Source organism: Oncorhynchus mykiss, chromosome 4, assembly GCF_013265735.2.
Source record: "Oncorhynchus mykiss isolate Arlee chromosome 4, USDA_OmykA_1.1, whole genome shotgun sequence".
Taxonomy (NCBI): domain Eukaryota; kingdom Metazoa; phylum Chordata; class Actinopteri; order Salmoniformes; family Salmonidae; genus Oncorhynchus; species Oncorhynchus mykiss.
This window is the reverse complement of record NC_048568.1, coordinates 25,975,987-26,001,785: the sequence shown is the minus strand read 5'-3', so window position 1 is coordinate 26,001,785 and position 25,799 is coordinate 25,975,987. Positions and strand designations below refer to the sequence as shown.

The 25,799-nt window shown below is 44.4% G+C and overlaps 1 protein-coding gene across 6 annotated transcripts in view; it reads right to left on the bottom strand.

The window, feature by feature from the left end:
* LOC110522376 (SAM and SH3 domain-containing protein 1) overlaps positions 1–25,799 on the bottom strand; it is a 295,924-nt gene that overhangs the window by 56,028 nt on the left and 214,097 nt on the right. For all 6 annotated transcript variants that reach the window (XM_021600727.2, XM_021600728.2, XM_021600731.2 and 3 more), the window contains exons 2-4: positions 23,689–23,817; positions 998–1,048; positions 734–783 (exon numbers count right to left, since the gene is read on the bottom strand). In XM_021600727.2, the coding sequence (XP_021456402.2) occupies positions 734–783; positions 998–1,048; positions 23,689–23,817 (230 nt within the window). The remainder of the gene's footprint in view (positions 1–733; positions 784–997; positions 1,049–23,688; positions 23,818–25,799) is intronic.

The window sequence follows — 25,799 nt, the reverse complement described above, 5'->3', positions numbered from 1 at the left end:
GAATGTTTTGGTTAAAGTTTGACACCAGACTGGATTCGAGGACACATTGATAATGTATCTATGACAAAGTAATTCTGTAGCAGCTGATGTTGAGACTTTCTACAAGCCTCTCAGGCTGGAGTCTCAGGGTGGAAGGTAGCATAGCGGTTAGTGTTGGGTCAGTAACTGAAAGGTCTTCGATACCCAATCCAACAAGGTGAAAAATCTGTTGATGTGCCCTTGAGCAAGGCATTTAACCCTAATTGCTCCAGGGTTGCCGTTGATAATGGCAGACCCTGGCCGTGACCCCATTCTTCGAGGGTGTCTCAGGGATATGCAAAAAACACACTTCCAATTCACGCATGCATATTAATATATACTTGTACATGTGTGAAATAGGACAAATGTAAACACCCTCCAAATTATTATTACTATTTACAAAACATACGGTGCTTTGAGATTAATATATTCTCAGAGAAGACCCGTTAGACATGTTCTATGCTTCTGTTCTGGAGGTATCTCCCTGAATTCTTATATTAAACTCGATTGATGTTATCAAAGACTGCTCTCCTTTTGGTTTACCTGGAAATTCCCATTACAACATGATTTGTGACCCACATATGTGTGTGTGTGCGTGTGTATGAGTGCGTGTGTGTCTGTATGTGAGTGTGTGGGTTGATGATATAACCCAGATTCACTGCACTGCACATTCGTCACACATGTAGAGAGAAGTGGGGTTGAACTATAGTCTTACTTTCTCTCTGTCTCTGGAGTGGATACCTCACTGCTGAAACCAAGGGACTCCTGTGGACAGAAGAGGTACTGCGTTTAGCCTGATATTCAGCCATGTAACATCGGTATAGCATTCAGGTTGTGTTACTCAACGTCTAATAGCTCAAATAACATTGATGTAAAAATGTATGTACAAAGTAATGTAACTCTGATGCTGATGTAATGATATGTAAATGTAACCAAGTATAAATGTTGTGTGACCAATGCAAGGGGAGTTTTGGCTTACCTGAATCTCCGAGCGAAGCTGCAGAGAGGTGGGGCTTGTGTCAACTTTCTCCTGTGAGAGAGGAAGAGAAATAAAGAGAGGGAAAGAGAGAGAGAGAGTTAGAGCAAGGTTATCATTATTGGCCAGTGAAGGGAGGGGCAGTGTGAAGTATGAGTTGCTCAGGTAGAGAAAAGAGAATGACGTATCATATCAAGGAGGGTGTATCAACAATCACATACATTGACATTGACTGTGACATTGAACATAGTAACAAATATAACAGTGAGAAGAAAGGAGGAGAGAACAGAGCAGTGTTTGCATTTCTATTTATTAGGCAGCAGCTACTCTTCCTGGGTCCAAACAGATTAAGGCACTTACATTACACATAACACAAAATATAAAACAGTACATCATATAACATTATTACACAACTACATATTTACAATACAACATGTATAATACAACCATACAACGTTATTTCAATGTACGTGTGTGTGGAGTGCTAGCGTTTGTGTGTGTATGCGTGTGTTTGAACCTGTGTGTGTGGCTTTTTAAAATCTGATTCTACTGCTTGCATCAGTTACCTGATGTGGAATAGAGTTCCATGTAGTCATGCCTCTATGTAGTACTGTGCACCTCCTATAGTCTGTTCTGGACTTAGGGACTGTGAAGAGACCTCTGGTGGCATGTCTTGTGGGGTATGCATGGGTGTCTGAGCTGTGTGCTAGTAGTTTAAACAGACAACTCAGTACACTCAGCATGTCAACACTTCTTACAAAAACAAGTAGTGACGAAGTCAATATCTCCTCCACTTTGAGCCATGAAAGATTGACTTCATATGATTAACGTTAGCTCTCCGTGTACAGTTAAGGGCCAGCTGCCCTGTTCTGAGCCAATTGTAATTTTCCTAAGTCCTTCCTTGTGGCACCTGACCACATGACTGAACAGCAGTCCAGGTGCGACAAAACTAGGGTCTGTAGGACCTGCCTTGTTGATAGTGCTGTTAAGAAGGTAGAGTAACACTTTATTATGGACAGACTTTTCCCCATCTTAGCTACCGTTGTATCAACATGTTTTGACCATGACAGTTTACAATCCAGGGTTACTCCAAGCAGTTTAGTCTCCTCAATTTCCACATTATTATTTACAGGTTGAGGTTTAGGGTTTAGTGAATTATTTGTCCCAAATACAATGCTTTTAGTTTTTGAAATATTTAAGACTAACTTATTCCTTGCCACCCATTCTGAAACTAACTGCAGGTCTTTGTTAAGTGTTGCAGTCATTTCAGTCACTGTAGTAGCTGACGTGTGTAGTGTTGAGTCATTCGCATACATAGACACGCAGGCTTTATTCAAAGCCACTGGCATGTCATTAGTAAAGATTGAAAAAAGTAAGACAGCTGCCCTGGGGAATTCCTGATTCTACCTGGATTATGTTAGAGAGGCTTCCATTAAAGATCACCCTCTGTGTTCTTATGCTTTATGTCGTTAGTAAAGTATTATGTTGGAGAGGCTTCCATTAAAGAACACCCTCTGTGTTCTTATGCTTTATGTCGTTAGTAAAGTATTATGTTGGAGAGGCTTCCATTAAAGAACACCCTCTGTGTTCTTATGCTTTATGTCGTTAGTAAAGTATTATGTTAGAGAGGCTTCCATTAAAGATCACCCTCTGTGTTCTGTTAGACAGGTAGCTCTTTATCCACAATATAGCAGGGGGTGTAAAGCCATAACACATACGTTTTTCAAGCAGCAGATTATGATCAAAAATGTCAAAAGCCGCACTGAAGTCTAACAAGACAGCCCCACAATCTTTTTATCATCAATTTCTCTCAGCCAATCATCAGTTTGTTGAATGTCCTTCCCTATAATCATGCTGAAAGTCTGTTGTTAATTAGTTTGCTGTAAAATAGCTTCGTATCTGGTCAAACACTATTTTTTCAAAAGGTTTACTAAGGGTTGGTAACATGCTGATTGGTTGGCTATTTGAGCCAGTAAAGGGGGCTTTAATATTCTTAGGTAGCGGAATGACTTTTGCTTCCCTCCAGACCTGAGGGCGCATAATTCCTAGTATGCTTAAATTGAAGATATGGCCAATAGGAGTGGCAATATCGTCTGCTATTTTCCTCAGTAATTTTCATCCAAGTTGTCAGACCCCGGTGGCTTGTCATTGTTGATAGACACAATCATCTTTTCACCTCTTCCAAACACACTCTACGGAATAAAAAATTACAAGGCTTGTCTTTCATCATTTGACCAGATATACTTGGATGTGTAGTGTTAGCGACTGTTACTGGCATGTCATGCCTAAGTTTGCTAATCTTGCCAATGAAAAAATCATTAAAGTAGTTGGCAATATCAGTGGGTTTTTTGATGAATGAGACATCTGATTCAATGAATGATGAAGATGAGTTTGTCTTTTTGCCCAAAATCTAATTTGAAGTGTTCCAAAGCTTTTTACTATAATTCTTTATATCATTTATCTTTGTTTCATAGTGTAGTTTCTTCTTCTTTTTATACAGTTTAGTCACATGATTTCTCAATTTTCAGTATGTTTGCCAATCGGTTGTGCTGTTAGACTTATTTCCATACCTTTTGCCTCATCCCTCTCAACCATACACTTTTTCAATTCCACATCAATCCAAGGGGATTTAACAGTTTTTACAGTCATTTTCTTAATGCTTATTATTAACTGGAATACGCAATTTCAGAAATGTACATCATCAACATAAGAATCATTACAAACGTATTGTATGACCTCTGATAAACTATATTAGGTCCAGCCTTTGGAACTTTGGTTTTCCTACATATGGCTACTAAATCCTGATCACTACATCCGATGAATTTGGATTCTGCTTTCAAACAAATTTCTGCAGCATTAGTAAAGTTGTGATCAATACATGTTGTTGATTTCATTCCTGTACTGTTTGTAACTACCCTGGTAGGTTGATTGATAACCTGAACCAGGTTGCAGGCAGTGGTTACAGTTTGAAGCTTTTCATTGAATGGGCAGCCTGATGAAAGCCAGTCAATATTTCAATCACCCAGAAAATATACCTCTCTGTTGATATAACATACATTATCAACCATTTCACACATATTATCCAGATACTGACTGCTAGCACTTGGTGGTCTATAGCAGCTTCCCACCAGAATGAGTTTACATGTATATCGCCACACGCGTGTACATGTACAAGTCTATTCATTCACATGCTATTACTGGCAGCTGAAAACAAAGACCATACCATAAACCTGCCAGACCTGTTTTAACTGAGTCAAGAGACTTAGTTCAGTGATAAGAGAGTTCAGTGAGGTGCTACAGGAATCTTACCTATCCAAATAAACAATAGACAACTTGAATAACTGACCTGACTGTAGAAACACCAGAATGACAACATAACAGCACCCTAACTCCACCCTCGTATGATAAGTAAATCCCTCAGGGACCACCTCATGTTTATGAACACTCTTGAAGTGCTTTGATTACGTATTCAGAGGCATATGCAAGAATGATTATGGGTCAATGACCCATCCAAACTACAGTGAAAACAGTGGAAAAACCCTGACAGATCTGTGTCACAGTCACCTCTTTGGACCCATAACATGTGGTGAGCTGCTCTGCCTGACGTGTGTGTGTGTGTGTGTGTGTGCGTGTGCGTTTGTGTGTGTGTGTGTGTGTGTGTGTGTGTGGGTTGGAGCAATTCTCTTTCAGAGTGTTAGAGTAAAGTAGCATATGGCTAAAGCAGCTGTTCTTGTTGTTATGGCCGATCCAGAGAGAGAGAGCGAGAGAGCACGAGAGAGAGAGAGCGAGAGAGAGAGACTGTGCAGGACGGGGTTTATACTGTTAGCCTATACACAAACAGTACAACCAAGACATCAGGAACTGACTGCACTTGACATTTTTTCTTAAATAGAGCACTGTTGGGCCTCCCAAGTGGTGCAGTGGTCTAAGGCACTGCATTGCAGTGCTAGCTGTGCCACTAGAGATCCTAGTTTGAGTCCAGGCTTTGTCGCAGCCGGCAGAGACCGGGAGACCCATGGGCCACGCATAATTGGCCCAGCCTCGCCCGGGTTAGGGGAGGGCTTGGCCAGCAGGGATCTTGTCCAATCGCACACTAGCGACTCCTGTGGAAGGATGGGCACAATGCACACCGACACGGTCGCCAGGTGTATGGTGTTTCCTCCGTCACATTGGTGAGGCTGGCATCCGGGTTAAGCAGGCAGTGTGGCTTGGCTGGGTTGTGTTTCGGAGGACGCATGGCTCTTGACCTTCGCCTCTCCCGAGTCCGTATGGGAGGTGCAGCGATGGGACAAGACTGTAACTGCCAATTGGATATCACAAAATTATGGTTTCTATGAAGGTACTTTTCCTGCTTATTACAGAGTCAGTGTACTGTGATTTTCTTAATGGACTCCCCTGGGAAAATAAATGGGGAAAAATAAATAATAATAATCCTCTTAAGAGAAAATTATCACAAGAACGGTGAGCAACAATCCCAGAACCACACGGGGGGACCTAGTGAATGACCTGCAGAGAGCTGGGACCAAAGTAACAAAGCCTACCATCAGTAACACACTACACCGCCAGGGACTCAAATCCTGCAGTGCCAGACGTGTCCCCTGCTTAAGCCAGTACATGTCCAGGCCCGTCCGAAGTTTGCTAGAGAGCATTTGGATGATCCAGAAGAAGAGTGGAAGAATGCCATATGGTCAGATGAAACCAAAATATAACTTTTTGGTAAAAACTCAACTTGTCGTGTTTGGAGGACAAAGAATGCTGAGTTGCATCCAAAGAACACCAAACCTATTGTGAAGCATGGGGGTCATGGGGGTGGAAACATCATGCTTTGGGGCTGTTTTTCTGCAAAGGGACCAGGGCGACTGATCAGTGTAAAGGAAAGAATGAATGGGGCCATGTATCGTGAGATTTTGAGTGAAAACCTCCTTCCATCAGCAAGGGCATTGAAGTTGAAACGTGACTGGGTCTTTCAGCATGACAATGATCCCAAACACACCGCCCGGGCAACGAAGGAGTGGCTTCGTAAGAAGCATTTCAAGGTCCTGGAGTGGCCTAGCCAGTCTCCAGATCTCAATCCCATAGAAAATCTTTGGAGGGAGTTGAAAGTCCGTGTTTCCCAGCAACAGCCCCAAAACATCACTGCTCTAGAGGAGATCTGCATGGAGGAATGGGCCAAAATACCAGCAACAGTGTGTGAAAACCTTGTGAAGACTTACAGAAAACTTTTGACCTCTGTCATTGCCAACAAAGGGTATTTAACAAAGTATTGAGATAAACTTTTGTTGTTGACCAAATACTTATTTTCCACCAAATAAACTCATTAAAAATCCTACAATGTGATTTTCTGGATTTCTTTTAGTTGAAGTGTACCTATGATGAAAATTACAGGTCTCTCTCATCTTTTTAAGTGGGAGAACTTGCACAATTGGTGGCTGACTAAATACTTTTTTGCCCCACTGTATATGTGCCCTCTGTTCCCCATTGTCCTTGTCAGTTATTGTTCCCATGTCCATTGGTCGTGTGAGTACCTATACGTTGTTTCAGCTTCTGTGCTTCGTGCTTTATATATATTGTGTATTACGGGTATCGTCCCGTGTCGTTCAACGAGGTTTACCCTCGCTCTTTTGTTTGGGTACATCCCAGTGTTTTGTATATGCTGTGGCGTACAGCAGGTCAGCCACCAGGGGGAGACTCGCCGAGGCCTTGTGACAGACGGAGTATACATCACGAGGCGATGGCTCCATCTGCTGGACGTGCCAGGTCTCGACGGGCTCTCCGGCCAGGACTAATTGGGGCTGATTGGGGATTGGTGAGTAATCAAGGGCGGATTGCTCACCAACTGTACAAGTCCCATAAAGCTATCAGAAGGGCAGCACACAGGGGAGAGACTGGGGGAAGAAAGGACTCCCGTATATTTGAGGATGGTACCAGACGTAACAGGAGGGAGTTCAGTTTTTGATCCCCACAGGATACAGCAAGACCCGGAGCCCAGAAGACGGTATCCCAGAGAGGGTCTCTTGGGGGAGACCTATTCTATTCTTTTGGACTTTTATTTTAATAAACAACTTTGAACCTGAGCTAATCATACTCTGTCTGTGTCTGATCTGTGTAAATGTTTTGACCCAAACCCCTGGTCTGCCACAACTTGTTTGTTTTGGCTGTATTAAAAACTCTTATTATTTATTCCTGCAACTGTCTCCAAATCCTTAATACCAGTGTGACAATATCTAATTGGTATTTACAGTCTTGTCCCATCGCTGCAACTTCCGTATGGACTTGGGAGAGGCGAAGGTTGAGAGCCATGCGTCCTTCGAAATACGACCCTGCCAAGCCACACTACTTCTTGACACACCGCTCATTTAACCCAGAAGCCAGCCGCACCAATGTGTCGGAGGAATCACCGTACAACTGGCTACCAAAGTCAGCTTGCAGGCGCCCGGCCCGCCACAAGGAGTCGCTAGAGCACGATGGGACAAGGAAAACCCGACGAACAAAATCAACCCCTGACACGGACAACACTGGGCCAATTGTGCACCGCCACATGAGTTTCCCGGACCCAGCTGGCTGCAACACAGCCTGGGATCAAACCGAGGCTGTAGTGACACCTCAAGCACTGCGATGTAGTCTCTTAGGCCGCTGTGCCACTCCTTGATGGAACTTCTGGTGGTGGTCTGATCATTTTGGTTCCATCTTTTAGTCTCTTATTTCAAATTCCCAGATGGCTTTTCCTGAAGGTAAAACCATCAGAATTAGCTGTTAGCGCTGGGATGCTAGTCGACAATTTGCGCCCAATGATTGAGCTGATGACTCAATCCCTCTCCTCTCCATATGACTCAAATAGGGCTTGACACTGGAGTTCTGCCTTCAATGTCGTGCTGAGCCGTGATTACTCTTACTGGGTGCGTATTGCATGCGTATTTGTTTTAGTTTTTTGTGAATACCAGAAGGTTTAGTGTTTCATGTAATGACTAAAGGACAGACGATTGACAGTGAGTAGTGAGTACTGTGCTGTGGAATATGTGAAATGTGAAATGTACAGTGGCAGCCAATCAGAGGTTAAGCTCAGGGCGGATTCGTCCTTTCCACCAATGAGAGATAGCTAGATAACGAGAGGACAGGAAGTAAGACTCACACAGGAAATAAAGGAGGATTCTGCCCTGCACTAAACCTCTTCCTGATCAGTCATAACACCACACCCAGATGAACAGGACAGGGGCTGAGGGAAACTGTTCCTAGATCAGTACATTATCATTTCCCAGATGTCTTCATAGAGGATATGACATCGGGAGAACTGACTGTGTTTCCTTTTCCTCTACTGAATGGAGAGATGATGGGTCCTTTTCCTTTCAATTTCCCACATGTGTGTGTGTTAAAGAGAGCTACTCAGAGGTGATATAAACCCTCCTAGCCTGAGGGAAGTGTAAGTACAGCTGAAGTGCTATGAAAGCAAATAGCTTAGCCTATGGACCCTACACTTAGTGTATATCACTATGGTTATCTCAACAGGGGCCAGCCAGCCAGGCTTTCTTCTAGCACACAGTTTCCCTGCATGACCCTTAGTCTGCCTTTCTGTCTGTCCTCTAGCCTGCTTGTCTTTCCATCTGAGATTGATTATGGCACCATTGACCAGATAATAACTGGACATGGCTGAGCCGTAATCAACACTGCTTGTAGCACCAGAACAGAGGTTACTGTCATGACACTCAGAACCAGAACATACTCTATGACTGTGAGCTGCCCTGTTTGTCTGCAGAGCTGTCCATCCCTCCTCTCCTCGGGTCTGCTACTGCAGCTCTATAGCGTCTCTGTCTGTCTCTCTGTCTGACTGTCTGTCTGCCTGTTTGTCCCGTAGCCTGTCTGCCCCCTAGGCTGCCTGATGCCCACTCCACTGTGAAGGAGGTGTCTGGTGATATGCCTGTTGTCTATGATGCCCACTCCACTGTGAAGGAGGTGTCTGGTGATATTCCTGTTGTCTATGATGCCCACTCCACTGTGAAGGAGGTGTCTGGTGATATTCCTGTTGTCTATGATGCCCACTCCACTGTGAAGGAGGTGTCTGGTGATATTCCTGTTGTCTATGATGCCCACTCCACTGTGAAGGAGGTGTCTGGTGATATTCCTGTTGTCTATGATGCCCACTCCACTGTGAAGGTGTCTGGTGATATTCCTGTTGTCTATGATGCCCACTCCACTGTGAAGGAGGTGTCTGGTGATATTACTGTTGTCTATGATGCCCACTACACTGTGAAGGAGGTGTCTGGTGATATGCCTGTTGTCTATGATGCCCACTCCACTGTGAAGGAGGTGTCTGGTGATATTCCTGTTGTCTATGATGCCCACTCCACTGTGAAGGAGGTGTCTGGTGATATGCCTGTTGTCTATGATGCCCACTCCACTGTGAAGGAGGTGTCTGGTGATATGCCTGTTGTCTATGATGCCCACTCCACTGTGAAGGAGGTGTCTGGTGATATTCCTGTTGTCTATGATGCCCACTACACTGTGAAGGAGGTGTCTGGTGATATGCCTGTTGTCTATGATGCCCACTACATTGTGAAAGAGGTGTCTGGTGATATGCCTGTTGTCTATGATGCCCACTCCACTGTGAAGGAGGTGTCTGGTGATATGCCTGTTGTCTATGATGCCCACTACACTGTGAAGGAGGTGTTTGGTGATGTGCCTGTTGTCTATGATGCCCACTCCACTGTGAAGGAGGTGTCGGGTGATATGCCTGTTGTCTATGATGCCCACTCCACTGTGAAGGAGGTGTCTGGTGATATTCCTGTTGTCTATGATGCCCACTCCACTGTGAAGGAGGTGTCGGGTGATATGCCTGTTGTCTATGATGCCCACTACACTGTGAAGGAGGTGTCTGGTGATATGCCTGTTGTCTATGATGCCCACTACACTGTGAAGGAGGTGTCGGGTGATATGCCTGTTGTCTATGATGCCCACTCCACTGTGAAGGAGGTGTCTGGTGATATTCCTGTTGTCTATGATGCCCACTCCACTGTGAAGGAAGTGTCTGGTGATATTCCTGTTGTCTATGATGCCCACTCCACTGTGAAGGAGGTGTCGGGTGATATTCCTGTTGTCTATGATGCCCACTCCACTGTGAAGGAGGTGTCGGGTGATATGCCTGTTGTCTATGATGCCCACTCCACTGTGAAGGAGGTGTCTGGTGATATACCTGTTTCTGCGGCATTCGTATAGCTTATCATCTCAGCACTTACCTGGCATGTGCGCACGCACGCGCGCACACACACACACACACACACACACACACACACACACACACACACACACACACACATACACACACACACACACACACACACAGCCTCCGCTTCTAGCTCTGTTCCAAAACACAGATAGAGCCCCACAGAGACAGGGGCACAAAGCAACCCTCTGTTCCTCCTACTCCTCCAAGATGCAGAAAGGGAGAGATAGTTAAGGAGGGAGAGAGGAGGGAGAGAGGGGGAGGACTCAATCAAAAACAAGCAAACAAACTCACATCCCCTCTCACTTTCATCACCAAACCGTGATATGAATTCCCGATGCTCCAGAAATGCAAAGCTACCTCTCAGAAAAGGCACACAAGTCAACAAACGTTCCTCTTGCCTTGTACATGTCATATATGCAGCCTGATCACTAGAATTAGACTTAGATTTCAGACATTTGAAAAGGCCCTGAGAACGACGATATATATGCCTTCTTCGGTGCTCACAAAAAAATAAGAAAAAGACTGTCCAGCACTGGGCGCAAACTCATTTTGCTCAGAATCAGAGTGCGCTGCTTAGACCACTGAGCCACCGCAGTTCACGATAGTCTAGAAAGCCGTGAGAATACTTAATGATACTTGATGCTAATAGTGTCATTTTGAATTATTTTGTTTTAAGCCCGAACATTAACCACGTGGAATTAATCCATCAAAAATAGACATCCATAATACGTTGAATTTCAAAGGGAAACATACTCTCTTGGGGTATGTCTCTATAAGCTTCTTCAAAACTGCTCCTGGTGTACTGCTGGCATGCTGCAATCTTTAAGTCGTACTACAGGTTCTCAATTGGAATAAGCTCTGGGCTTTGACTAGGCCATTCCAAGACATTTAAATGTTTGCCCTTAAACCACTCGAGTTTTGCTTTAGTAGTATGCTTAGGGTCATTGTCCTGCTGGAAGGTGAATCTCTGTCCCAGTCTCAAATCTCTGGAAGACTGAAACAGGTTTCCCTCAAGAATTTCCCTGTATTTAGCGCCATCCATCATTCCTTCAATTCTGACAAGTTTCCCAGTCCCTGCCGATGAAAAACATTGTGTTGGGGGTGTTGGGTTTGCGCCAGACATAGTGTTTTCCTTGATGGCCAAAAAGCTCAATTTTTGTCTCATCTAACCAGAGAACATTCTTCCATATGTGTGGGGAGTCTCCCATATGCCTTTGGTGAACACCAAACGTGTTTTCTTATTTTTTACTTTAAGCAATGGCTTTTTTTCTGGCCTCTCTTGGCAGGTTTGTTATGGTGCCATATTCTTTCCATTTTTTAAATAATGGATTTAATGATGCTCTGTGGGATGTTCAAAGTTTCTGATATATTTTTAGAACCCAACCCTGATCTGTACTTCTCCACAACGTTGTCCCTGACCTGTTTGGAGAGCTCCTTGGTCTTCATGGTGCCGCTTGATTGGTGGTGCCCCTTGCTTAGTGGTGTTGCAGACTCAGGGGACTTTCAGAACAGGTGTACATGAGATCATGTGACACTTAGATTACACACAGGTGGACTTTATTTAACTAATTATGTGACTTCTGAAGGTAATTGGTTGCACCAGATCTTATTTAGGGGCTTCATAACAAAGGCGGTGAACACATATGCACCCACAACTTTTCTGTTAGAATTTTTTGGTAATTTGTTTTTTTCATTTCACTTCACCAATTTGGACTATTTTGTGTATGTCTATTACATGGAATCCAAATAAAATGCATTTAAATTACAGGTTGTAATGCAACAAAATATGAAAAATGCCAAGGGGGTGAATACTTTTGCAAGGCACTGTAAAAAGTTACATGGACTCAAAAATAGTGTTTAAGAGGGCCTCCCGGGTGGCGCAGTGGTTAAGGTGCCACCAGAGACTCTGGGTTCGCGCCCAGGCTCTGTCGTAACCGGCGGCGACCAAGAGGTCCATGGGGCAACGCACAATTGGCCTAGCGTCGTCCGGGTTAGGGAGGGCTTGGCCGGAAGGGCCAAGCCCTATCCTTGTCTCATCGCGCACCAGCAACTCCTGAGGCGGGCCGGGCGCAGTGCGCGCTAACCAGGTCACCAGGTGCACGGTGTTTCCTCCGACACATTGGTGCTGCTGGCTTCCTGGTTGGATGCACGCTGTGTTAAGAAGCAGTGCGGCTTGGTTGGGTTGTGTATTGGAGGACGCATGACTTTCAACCTTCATCTCTCCCGAGCCCGCACGGGAGTTGTAGCGATGAGACAAGATAGTAGCTACTAACAATTGGATACCACAAAATTGGGGAGAATTTTTGAAATAAAAAGTATGCCTCATCTCTGTACCCCACCCATACAATTATCTGTAAGTTCCCACAATTTCAAACACAGATTCAAAAACAAAGACCAGGGAGAGTTTTCCAATGCCTCACAAAGAAAGGCAGATGGGTAAAATGAAAAAAAAAACTGAGGATGGATCACCAACATTGTAGTTACGCCATAATACTAACCTAATAGACAGAGTGAAAAGAAGGAAGCCTGTACAGAATAAAAAATATTACAAGACATGTGTCCTGTTTGCAATAAGGCAAAAAAATGAAACTGCAAAAAATGTGGCAAAGAAATTAACTTTATGTCCTGAATACAAAGCATTATGTTTGGGGAAAATACAATACAATATATCCCTGAATTGGTGGTGGCTGCATCATGTTGTGGGTATGCTTGTCATCTGCAAGGACTAGTGAGTTTATGATAAAAATAAACGTAATAGAGCTAAGCATAGGCTTAATCCTCAAGGAAAACCTGGTTCAGTCTGCCTTCCAACAGACACTGGGAGACAAATTCACCTTTCAACAGAACAATAGCCTAAAACACATGGCCAAATATACACTGGAGTTGCTTAGCAAGATGACAATGTATGTTCCTGAGTGTCCTAGTTATAGTTTTGACTTAAATCATCTTGAAAATCTATGGCAATACTTGAAAATGTCTGTCTAGGATTGATCAACAACAAACTTGACTGAGCTTGAAGAATTTTTAAAAGAATAATGTGCAAATGTTGTACAATTTAAGGTTTTCTAAGCTCTTAGAGATTTACCCAGAAAGACTCACAGCTGTAATCACTACCAAAGGTGATTCTAACATGTATTTACTCAGGGCTGTGAATACTTATGCAATTAGGTATTTCTGTACTTAATTTTCAATAAATGTAAACAGTAAACAATAAACATTTCTAAAAATGTGTTTTCACTTTGTCACTAAGGGATATTGTGTATAGATGGGTGGAAGAAGAAAATCAATTTAATCCCGTTTGAATTCAGGCTGTAACACAACAACATTTTTAATAAGTCAAGGGGTATAAATACTTTCTGAAGGCACTGCAGATTTGAGTGAACAAGAACTGTTTGAGAGTTCAGCAGGCATTGAGAGCCAGTGCTGCTGACACAATATGTTTCAGAGAAAGGATGTGGTGTGTGCGACAAAATAAATAGTCCTTGAGTTTGTGTTACCTCTAATAGCACAAACGAATGCTGCAGTCATAAGTTCAAGGCAGTAATGCGCATGGTGAATGGTGAACGGTGGTTCGACGTGATGAGCGAGCAGTAGGGAGCTCGCATCGTCACATACTGTTCAACGGGCGTCAATATCCAATAAATAAATGAATGTTGAAGAAAAATATAATTGTTTAATAAATGTTCAAGAGGAAAAATACAGCTGACCAACACAACACTAGCGTGTCTCTCAAGATGTGTGTGAGACGGTGTGTACCTGATTGTGTAACAGCATGATTGCTTGTGTGTATATAGAAATGCCAGATTAATGGATGTGTGTGGGTGTTTACTTGATTGCTTATGTGTGACTGTAGTGAATGAAAGCGAGAGAGAGATGGGGAAGAGAGTAAAGAGAGCGTGGAAAGTTACTGGAGTGAGGAGGAGAGGAGACAGTTGCTAATGAGGATCACAATGTCTACCCTGCAGACAGGAGTCTGAACATCTGACCAGACTAAACCTGGAACCAACACTAGTGCAGCCCACACTTCTCACTGAGGGCCAGCAGCCTTCAAAGACAGCGCAAAACAACTACAACTTTTCAAAGGGTACAGAAACTAAAAGTACATCTGCAGTGCTACCTTAGACCCAAATAAGTCAGAACAAGGGGAGAGGGAGTAGGGAGTGGTGAGAATGAGACACAAGAGCTATGTTCCATCCACAATACTCCCACGCTCCAGAGCATGCAAACCAACTAACACATGGCAGACCATATGTGCGCCTGCTTTGGAAACACACTGAGGCCTACTATGTTGGTTGTCAGACCAGGGGGTCCAGACCAGGTCAGACCAGGTGGCCCAGACCAGGTCAGACCAGGTGGCCCAGACCATGTCAGACCAGGTGGCCCAGACCATGTCAGACCAGGTGGCCCAGACCATGTCAGACCAGATGGCCCAAACCAGGTCAGACCAGGTGGCCCAAACCAGGTCAGACCAGGTGGCCCAAACCAGGTCAGACCAGGTGGCCCAAACCAGGTCAGACCAGGTGGCCCAAACCAGACCAGACCAGGTGGCCCAAACCAGACCAGTCCAGGTGGCCCAAACCAGACCAGTCCAGGTGGCCCAAACCAGGTCAGACCAGGTGGCCCAAACCAGACCAGAACAGGTGGCCCAAACCAGACCAGAACAGGTGGCCCAAACCAGACCAGACCAGGTGGCCTGGGGCAGGGCTTAGGGTGAGAGAGGTGGCTGTATGTCCACACCTGGAAGAAGACGTGGGAGCACCGGGGCCAGCTGGGGAGCCTGGCACCAGCCCAGTCCCAGCCAAGAGAGACAGTTAGTGGATAAACAAGACTGTGGAGAGACAAGCCTGCTGAACCAGCTGATCCTGACGACATCACTGACAAGCACATGCGTGTGTGGATTATTAATCACACACACGCACGCACGCACACACACACACACACACACACACACACACACACACACACACACACACACACACACACACACACACACACACACACACACACACACACACACACACACACACACACACACACACACACACACACACACACACACACACACACACACACACACACACACACACACACACACGAGCCCTCCCAGAAGGAAAGTAAATAGAGGCGTTAGTCATGATCCAGTCTGTATGTGTGTGGTTGTGGAGTATTTTCCTGTAAATGAACGGTGGCACGCTGCAGCTCAGGGGTGATGCAGCAGACTGTGGTTCAACATGCCCGCCTTGGACCTGGATTTACGGTGTCTTTGTGTGTTTTTGCAATGTCTGCGATTAAGTGTGTGTGTGTGTGTGTGTGTGTGAGTGTGTGTGTGTGTGTGTGTGTGTGTGTGTGTGTGTGTGTGTGTGTGTGTGTGTGTGTGTGTGTGTGTGTAGCCATGGTTATGATCCAAAACGGACTAATACAGTTAAATACACACTTCATCAATCTATAAATATTTCACTAGCAGAGCAGCTAAGCCAAGGGTCCAAAAACACAGCAACACCAAACATCTATAGGCAAACCTCTGCTGATAGCTACACCGCCAAGTGCAAACCACTTTCGTTGGCAGTGACACTACCTGGGCATTCTGGCCTTCAACACACGTACAAAACATCAACGTGTTTACTTTCCTGTTGGGTGCTTATTGTGCCTAAAAGATAAAAGATAATAATAAAGATAATAATCTCTTTTGAAGAACATATCAAGACCATTTCAAGGACAGCTTTTTTCCATCTACGTAACATTGCAAAAATCAGAAACTTTCTGTCCAAAAATGATGCAGAAAAATTAATCCATGCTTTTGTCACTTCTAGATTAGACTACTGCAATGCTCTACTTTCCGGCTACCCGGATAAAGCACTAAATAAAAACTTCAGTTAGTGCTAAATACGGCTGCTAGAATCCTGACTAGAACCAAAATTTGATCATATTACTCCAGTGCTAGCCTCCCTACACTGGCTTCCTGTCAAAGCAAGGGCTGATTTCAAGGTTTTACTGCTAACCTACAAAGCATTACATGGGCTTGCTCCTACCTATCTCTCTGATTTGGTCCTGCCGTACATACCTACACGTACGCTACGGTCACAAGACGCAGGCCTCCTAATTGTCCCTACAATTTCTAAGCAAACAGCTGGAGGCAGGGCTTTCTCCTATAGAGCTCCATTTTTATGGAACGGTCTGCCTACCCATGTCAGAGAAGCAAACTCGTTCTCAACCTTTAAGTCTTTACTGAAGACTCATCTCTTCAGTGGGTCATATGATTGAGTGTAGTCTGGCCCAGGAGTGGGAAGGTGAACGGAAAGGCTCTCGAGCAACGAACCGCCCTTGCTGTCTCTGCCTAGCCGGTTCCCCTCTTTCCACTGGGATTCTCTGCCTCTAACCCTATTACAGGGGCTGAGTCACTGGCTTATTGGGGCTCTCTCATACCGTCCCTGGGAGGGGTGCGTTCTGTACAGCACTTTGAGATATCAGCTGAGATTTAGCTGATGGCTATATACATACATTTGATTTGATTTGAATAGGCTAAGTAATAAATAACGTTTAGGAAGTGGAATAGCTGGAGCAAACCCAGAGTCAGGTTGTCTCCTACTGTAGCATGTCTAACTTTGTTGAACTGACCCCATATCAAAGTAATGAGGTGAATTCTCTTCAACCAGGTATTAGCCCATAATTACAGTCATCAGCTTACCTCACAGAGCAGCGCAACACAGACATGCCTAAGCTTGAGTCCTGAACCAACTGAGGCTCACACGCATCTCTACATTAGAAACCATTATAGAGAACATGAGGCGCTGCCAGATGTAGGATCTTAATTGGATCACTCGTTTGATGCCGAGAATGTTCCTGCAAAGAAGGAAATGCAAGCTTGTAGTTTATTTAAGTTTTTAAAAGGCTTCTAACGATGGTAATTTACACTTTGAAATTTAAGATGAAAAATTTATCAACCCCTACAAAAAATGTCCATAAATTATAATCCACATAATCATCCACATTTCCTGTTGCTGCGGGACTATTTTCCTGCTGTAGCAAACTGGCTCAAATGAAGATCTTCCACCTGTACAGATTCTCTCACAACAACACCTGACATGTCACTGACTGGGGTTCTCTGGTGTTTCAGTGTTTACTGGATGTCTTACCTGGAAACCTGGATGTTGGTGCAGGAAAGAAGGCTTTGCATTTCACTAACCACTAACCTAGGGACATTTAGTCAACCTTGACAAATGGTTAGCGTCAGAGAGTTTGTTATGATGAAATACAACATGCTTTTTGTGCTTATTATTGTCCTCCATATCTGATTCAATCAGAGAGATACAACTGTCTCCAGTGAGGTGGCACCTGCCAATCCAGTCTGCCCCTACAGGGTTTCTGTATCTCCAGTATCTACCTGCCCAGTCTTGCCCTGCCCTCAGTGTCTCTCTGATCACAGAAAGACAGACAGCATAAAACACCATCGGTCATCCAGCACTCAGTGAATCTAAGACTTAATTCTTCCCGCAACAAGCCATTGTTAACAGACAGATCTCTCGTTCCGGAAGCTTCCGTAGCCTGGTGTCCTTGATCAACCAAATCGAAACTATTCGGTTTCACCAAAATAGCGTTTTAATGTTACAGAGGCATATCCAATATCTCTAGGAACAATACTTACGATTTGTCGGGTTGAATGTGTCCTTCGCTATCAAATAAGCGTTTAAAACACATTTAAATCCAGGGTCTACCATTATTCACCCGTGGGCTGCCATTGTGGTCCATTCTATAACACGCAGTCATGCAAGACTAGGCTACCACATAATCTCTCACTTCTACAGGTGGAAAATGGGAGACGTAAGCTCCCTCAACGAGCTGTCTGTAAACAATGGCTTGTTGCGGGACGAAAAACAGGTCAATGTACTGCTGTAGCCATCCAGCACCGATTACATGGCTAGGGTTGATGTACTTAGACTGGGCTGTAGAGAGACGAGTGAGACTGGGACACAAATAGGTTCCAAAGTCTTCCACAGAAGTGGCTTTTCTATATAATGGTTTGCTTATAATCTGTTTAATGCTCACTCTGTTGGAATCACCAGTGGGGTTTAACTGTTCTCGACCAAACCAATCAAGCTTAATCAAGCCTGAAGAGAAAGTAGCACAGTCAGTGGGACTATAAGGCAGCTTAGCGACTGTGCGTGATGGAGTTAATCCATGGCCCTCATTCTCCTAGAGGGATGAATGCCTAACACTTTGTGTTCTGGCTGCTCATAAAACTAACAGGTCAGTCAGGAAGAGGGTATGCTGATAGTCATTACAGAGACAGAGAGCCTCCATCAACATCTATGGGGCTGTTTTAAAAAAAGATGTAACCTTTATTTAACTAGGCAAGTCAGTTAAGAACAGATCCTTATTTACAATGACGGCCTACCGGGCCAACACAGGGTGGCCAATTGTACGCCCCCCTATGGGACTCCCAATCACGGCCGGATGTGATACAGCCTGGATTCAAACCAGGGACTGTAGTGGTGCTGTAGTGGCACCTCTTGTACTGCTGAGATGCAGTGCCTTAGACCACTGCGCCACTCGGAAGCCCAAGAACCCCACTTCTAAAACACAACCAAGACAACAGTCGGGACAGGCTCTGAGGTTGGGGGAAGCGTTTCACAAATAAAAAAAAACCAAGGTTTTTTTTTTGGTTTGTGCAACACTTTTCCCCCGAAAAGTTTGATGTGTTGCAAGATGTCTGGAGGAGAAGTGAGAGAGAAAACAAGAAAGCAAATTGGATCTATATCAAGTATGTGATACTTGGATTTGTGACCTCATTATGAGGCTAATATGAAGCTGCTATGGTTTTGCGTTGTCGACAAATACTTGACCACAGCTGTAAAGGGAATCCAAAGTGTTTTTCAAGGGGCAACTTCAGCTCTGTGGTATCAGCCAGTCATATGTAGAACACTACAGCCTGCCATGGTACAAAGACTAAGAGACAAACCTCCCAGACTACCCTTGGGAAGTGGTACTTAATCCTGGTCCTGAAGACCCACAGTAAATTAAGGACCTTAATTAGTTGAATCTGGTCAGGTGTGCTGGTACTGGACTGGAACTAAAGCATGCAGACCTTGTGGGTCTCCGGGACCAGAATTGAAGAACATTCCCCTACGGCCTTTCTCACTACAGAGGAACAGTCTTCCAATGTCCACTGTCAAGTTTGCTTCTTTTAGCCAAAGTGTAAGATTCAGGTAAGTTAACAGCTGCAGTGACCTTTGACACAGGGTCACATGCTTCAGGGTCAGTGTTGGCCTGAGGTGACTGAGGAGTGACTAAAGGCTGGTCCAGACCGGACAGGGAGGGCTCATTGTGTGTTGCAGCAGGAGTGTGAAGAAGGGAGGGAAGGCCACATCAGAACAGCAAAAGGGAAAGAGGACAGATTACAATGGGGCCAGTACAGAGGAGAGGCCTGGTGATCAGAGAATGAAGAAGAGGAGAAGGTTTTGAAGGAGCGGGGTGGACAAGTCCTCTGAGAGGCACCACACTCGTCCCCTGTGATAGACAACCCCTCCCTGAAAGGCCATGTCCCAGCGGGGACGTCTAAATGCCAGCCCATTGTACTGTCCGTCTCTACCTTTTAACATAATGACTTTATATAACTCATTCCTATTGCTCTTCACAGAGATCCTAGATGGGACTGTCTGGCAGCCACTGTCTAGACACACTTCATATGACACAAGAGTAATACCCCACCCCCTCTCTCTCTTGCTCTCTTTCTTTACCTTATCTCCCTCTTTCTCTCTACCCATTCTCCCTCTCTCTTTCTTTCTCTCTCTATTTATTTGGCCAGTCTCCCTCTCTCTCTCATTTTACTTTAATTTTTTATTTCACCTTTATTTAACCAGGTAGGCTAGTCATTTACAACTGCAACCTGGCCAAGATAGAGCAAAGCAGTTCGACACAAACAACAACACAGAGTTACACATGGAATAAACAAACATACAGTCAATAATACAACAGAAAAAAGTCTATATACAATGTGTGCAAATGGCGTGAGGAGGTAAGGCAATAAACAGGCCAATAGTAGCGAAGTAATTACAATTTAGCAAATTAACACTGGAGTGATAAATGTGCAGATGATGATGTGCAAGTAGAAACACTGGTGTGTAAAAGAGCAAAAAAGTAAATAAAACAATATGGGGATGAGGTAGGTAGATTGGATGGGCTATTTACAGATGGACTATGTACAGCTGCAGCGATCGGTTAGCTGCTCAGATACCTGATGTTTAAAGTTAGTGAGGGAGAAAAAAGTCTCCAACTTCAGCAATTTTTGCTATTCGTTCCATTTATTGGCAGCAGAGAACTGGAAGGTAAGGCAGCCAAAGAAGGTGTTGGCTTTGGGGATGACCAGTGAGATATACCTGCTCTCTCTCTCTGCGCCTTCTCCCTTCCTTGTTCCAGTTTTGAGGCCGTCTGAGAAGGTGTCCAGTCCAGACGCATAACACCAGCCAAAGGGAGAGTGGAGTAACGGCAGTTGGTAAGAACACTCTCCTGAAAACACTAAATACTGACTGGACAATGTCTGCTATGTGCTTCTGTTTCAATACTGGGAAAGACATAGTATTGTCTTCAACAGTTAGTTGTGCCATTGGTAAAACTGTGAAATGGCAGTGGAATGCATATGATGCATCATGTCAGTATGTTCTCATATAAAATGGAATATGGCGTTATTAAATATACACTGAGCTCCAAAAGTATTGGGACAGTGACACGTTTTTTTTGTTTTGGATCTGTACTCCAGCACTTTGGATTTGAAATGACACAATGATTATTAGATTAATACCATCAAATGAAAGCTGACAGTCTGCACTATAACCTTTATAGTCATTGTAACATTTCAAATCCAAAGTACTGGAGTACAGAACCAAAACAACAAAGTATGTGCCACTGTCCCAATACTTTGAAGCTCAGTGTAGTTATCATGATATATAGTTCCTTCTACAGCTGGCTTCTGCTGAGTGTGTGAATAAACAGCCTTCCCACCCCATATCTCCTCCCTCCGCTCTCTCTGTTCCTCCTCTTTCCTTTCCAAGTTGTGCAGGAGGGACAGACAGCTGCAGGCTCTTAGGTGCTCCTCCTCCTCTAGCTCTGTTAAAGATGCTCTGTAGCCCTCCCACCCCAACTCCCCTGTCCCCTGTCCCAACCCAGCCAGCTCTTCTCTCTTCCAGGCAGGACAGACAGGCAGTAAATCCAGGCTTCCTCTTCCCCTGTTTTATCTCTCCAGGATGGAACATTCCCAACCTTCCCAATACGTACAGAGAGGTGACCCACTTCACTCATCCTCTCACACACACATAAACACACACACATGCAGACACACACATAAACAGGGGCACACACACACGCACAAACACATATATACTGAGTGCACAAAACATTAGGAACACCTTCCTAATATTGAGTTGCACCCCCCTCTTTTGCTCTCAGAACAGCCTCAGTTCGTCAGGACATAGACTCTACAAGGTGTCAAAAGCGTTCCACAGGGATGCTGGCCCATGTTGACTCCAATGATTCCCACCATTGGGTCAAGTTGGCTAGATGTCCTTTGGGTGGACCATTCTTTGATACACAAGGGAAACTGTTGAGCGTGAAAAACTCAGCAGCGTTGCAGTTCTTGACACAAACCGTTGCGCCTGGCACCTACTACCATACTCCGTTCAAAGGCACTTCAATCTTTTGTCTTACCAATTCACCCTCTGAATAGAACACAACAATCCATTTCTCAATTGTCTCAAGGCTTAAAAATCCTTCTTTAACCTGTTTACTCCCCTTCATCTACACTAATTGAAGTGGATTTAAAAAGTGACATCGATAAGGGATCATAGCTTTCACCTGAATTCACCTGGTCAGTCTATGTCATGGAAAGAGCAGGTGTCCTTAAAGTTTGGTATACTCAGTGTATACAGTATGCACACACACACACATACAGACACACGCACGCACGCACGCACGAACACACACACACACACACACACACACACACACACACACACACACACAACTGTGGAGAGATTCTCTCAAACGACAGACACTGACTTCAATGATGGATGTGAGATTGCTTCACTGGAAAGCTCTGAGAGCAGAGCAGACATAATCGTTGGCCAACATCAATCAGGACAGCTGAGCCCTCCATAAATCACCCAAACCATCTTTCATTGAGACCCACCTCTCAAATCAACCAAAACCACATGGCTGCTGAAAGCCTGGGGGATTTCCTATGTGTCTCTCGTTTTCTAATCAATATCTAGCTCAACCTCTATTATGCTTATAACTGGATAGTACTTTATGATAGAGCTGAGGAGATTAACGGTGAAAATTTGTCAATGAAATAGGAGTCCTACAAATATGTCTCTAGCGTAGGTATGGTCACTCTCTTCCCAGTTAATTGAATTATCTGTTTTTGTGCTCAACACAAAATGTGTCCCTGTGACTTCTGTTACGGAATAAAACAAAATAACTAGCAGTTACTATATTTGTAAGTGCTGGATTTGTTTGAGCTTAATTTGTTTAAATTCGGCTCACTTTTTTTATGTTCAGGATGAGTAGAATTGGAATTAGAATTGGAATTGGAATTAGAATTGGAGTTCTTGGAGTTCTGTAAATGCGAATTCAGAACTGAACGGATGCTGTCTGTTTTCAAGGATTCTAAGCAGATACCAATCACTTTGAATAGTGTTATCATAGCCTGTTAATAAAGCTAGCATATGAACACTAACCCCCCTATCTCTCTCTGTGTTGTGTGTGTATGGAGCATAGACCCCAGGGGTACTCAGAGCAGCGCTCTCTGCCAGGAGCAGCTGCATTCTTCAATACCTCAGCCAGTAACTTGGCAACCCAGAGGTACCATGCCCCACTACCCTACATCCATGTGAATGAGAACCCCTAGAAGCCCCAAAACACAACCAAGCACTTTCAGGCACCAGGAGGCAGGAGGGCAAACTAAGTGTTTTAGAACACAGTCACAAACACAAACACTCACTGGATTGCTCTCCAAACTTCCCTCCCCCAACTCCCGGTCTGGCTCCCAGGCTGTTGGCAGCACATTGGGAAATCACACTCTGTAAAGATATCAAACTGATCGAAGAACGACGTGTTTGAGGATACTATGAATTATAAAAAGGAGATCTGACAAAATGAACATTTTCCTCAAGCATTTTGGCTCTCACTTCACAATAGTAAAATCAGCTTAGTTGTATTCTATATAAGTTCAACAACAAATTGTAGAGCCATGAAGAAGTGGGTTACCACAGCTCTTTAGCTGATATTGTATTGATCTAAGCTGGTGGGTTGCCTGTTTTGATAGGACTTGGTTATACTCTGCTGCAGTAGTAGGTGATGGTTTGTGGGGACTCAGTTCCACTGTATTGCAGCAGGATTGATGGCCTTGAGTTTGTGGGGACATGCAACAGTATGATTGGTGTTTGTAGGTACTCAGTATGTGATGAGTGTGTTCGTGGGGACGTACCATGTCGAGGTCCTGGGACACACGTCTCTTGCGTAGCTCCTCCATGCGGTCGCTGACGTCACTGAAGCAGGTGTTGTAGTACTCAGAATACTCCTGGGCCAGGTCATCAATGTTCCCCAGAGAACCATCCTACACAATACACAGAGAGAGAGAGAGAGAGAGAGAGAGAGAGAGAGAGAGAGAGAGAGAGAGAGAGAGAGAGAGCGAGAGAGAGTCATTGAGAATGAGGGAGAGATTCCGAGGGAGAAAATAGAAGCAGCTCATATGTTCGAAAATGGTAGAATGGAGGAAAGATGTAGGTTCTCGAGACATTTTCTAGTACACTCATTACTCAATCTGAGCAGCCAATATGACACCAAAGCCTTCGTCTGGAGGAATAACATTGTCTGAGTCAATCCTTTCAGTAAGCTCCACACTCTCCTGACCGCATTCACCTCCACAGTACAGTACTCCAGGTGAGATAAACGGACCTACTAACAACCTCAGCTCCCCATCTGTCTCTCACTCTGGGCAAAGCACAGCCTAATAAAACCCCTACACATACGCTTGTAATCAGGAGCGCGTGAGAGGCACCAACTAGCAGGCAGGTGGTGCAGTGTGGAGGGCGTGGGCAGAGGCACACAAATCGAATCACTCGCACACCACTTCTTCCTCTGGTTGCCAATCTGGACTATAGTTATTAGCTAACTGGCTAACACAGTTGTGCTACTGAGGGAGGGGTTAGAGGTTACAGCACCTTTACCCTTTAGCTCTGTGGCCTATACTTGCTATGGCCTGTTGTGAAAGGACAACGGGTAGGAGAAAGGAGAAGGAAAGTACATCAGTGTGATTTGTGAAAGACGAAGCCCTATAAACAAGCTCCTGTTGAGATGAAGATTGTCTGTGACAGTGTGGTTGTGTCTCTGCTAGAGGGGAGGTGTGCGGTCAACCATGAGTGTTTCCTGGGTTTGGTCAGTTAACATACACAATCACAGATCAGAGATGCCCTTTAAACCCCGGCTATGACATTCTCCCAACCCCAAACACCCTCTTCCTGCCGGGGGGGTCACCTCTCTGCTGGGTTCCTGTCTTTGTGTGGAAGACGGTGTTTGGGTAGAAGGAGGAAGTATGTTCCAGTCACTCATACACTCCAAATAACAAAGACTTTACTCAACAGAATACACTAGCCCCAAAACATATTGTTGGAGATTCAGAGAGGAACAGTAGAATCAATACTAAAGAAGCAGAACCTGCTAGTGCATTGCTATACATTGAAACCAGAGGAGAATTACATACATGTATGGGTTGTGTTTCCACTCCAAGGTTATGAGTGAGAGTCATAGCCATTGACCCTTCACTAAGACCCACCCCCTAAGTTAATGTTGCAACCTTGGACAACATTTTCCCAAGAAGCTCCATTCCCCATTCAAACTACTGGAGAAAACCTCTCGCAACGATCTCAAACTGTGTTTTTAATACACAATAAAATTAAACACAAACTACCCCTTATTAATCAGGAGACTATCGGGTATGTTGTGGTGGACTGTCATTAGTGTGGCTATGCACTAGATGGCTCTGAATGGACTGGCATGCAGTTAAAGCTACTACTTACCATTTGGGGTTTTAACTAGTTCTCTAAAGTCGTATCCTGATGTCGACAGCAGATTATAGTTGTATTCATAATATAGATAACTAACATACATTTCGAGAAAACCTGTTATATTAAGTGGCTAGCTAGCGTTAGCAACGTTTTGTGGTCAGTAAGACTGAGAGCTAGCTAACCAGCTGAGCTAGCAAATAAAACAAAAGTATATATTTTTTATTAACAAAATGCCGGTTCTGCATTTCAGGAATCACAGTAGCAAGTAAACCTTTAAACAATTTAGCTACTTTTTGATGAAAACTCACAGTTTTGCCATAGCGCTCATCGACTTTCATGCGTTTGAAATGTGAGCTTGTCTAAGGTGTCGGACTCAATGACAGTTGCTATACATTGGAGCGCTGCGATTGGTTGCCCAATATTCTGTGGTGGGGCTTAGCGAAGGGGCAACTGTACTACTAACTGACTGGGGTTGGAGAGCAACGGAAACATCTTTCACTGAGAAGATTTGAGAAGCGTCTCTCTATGGTGC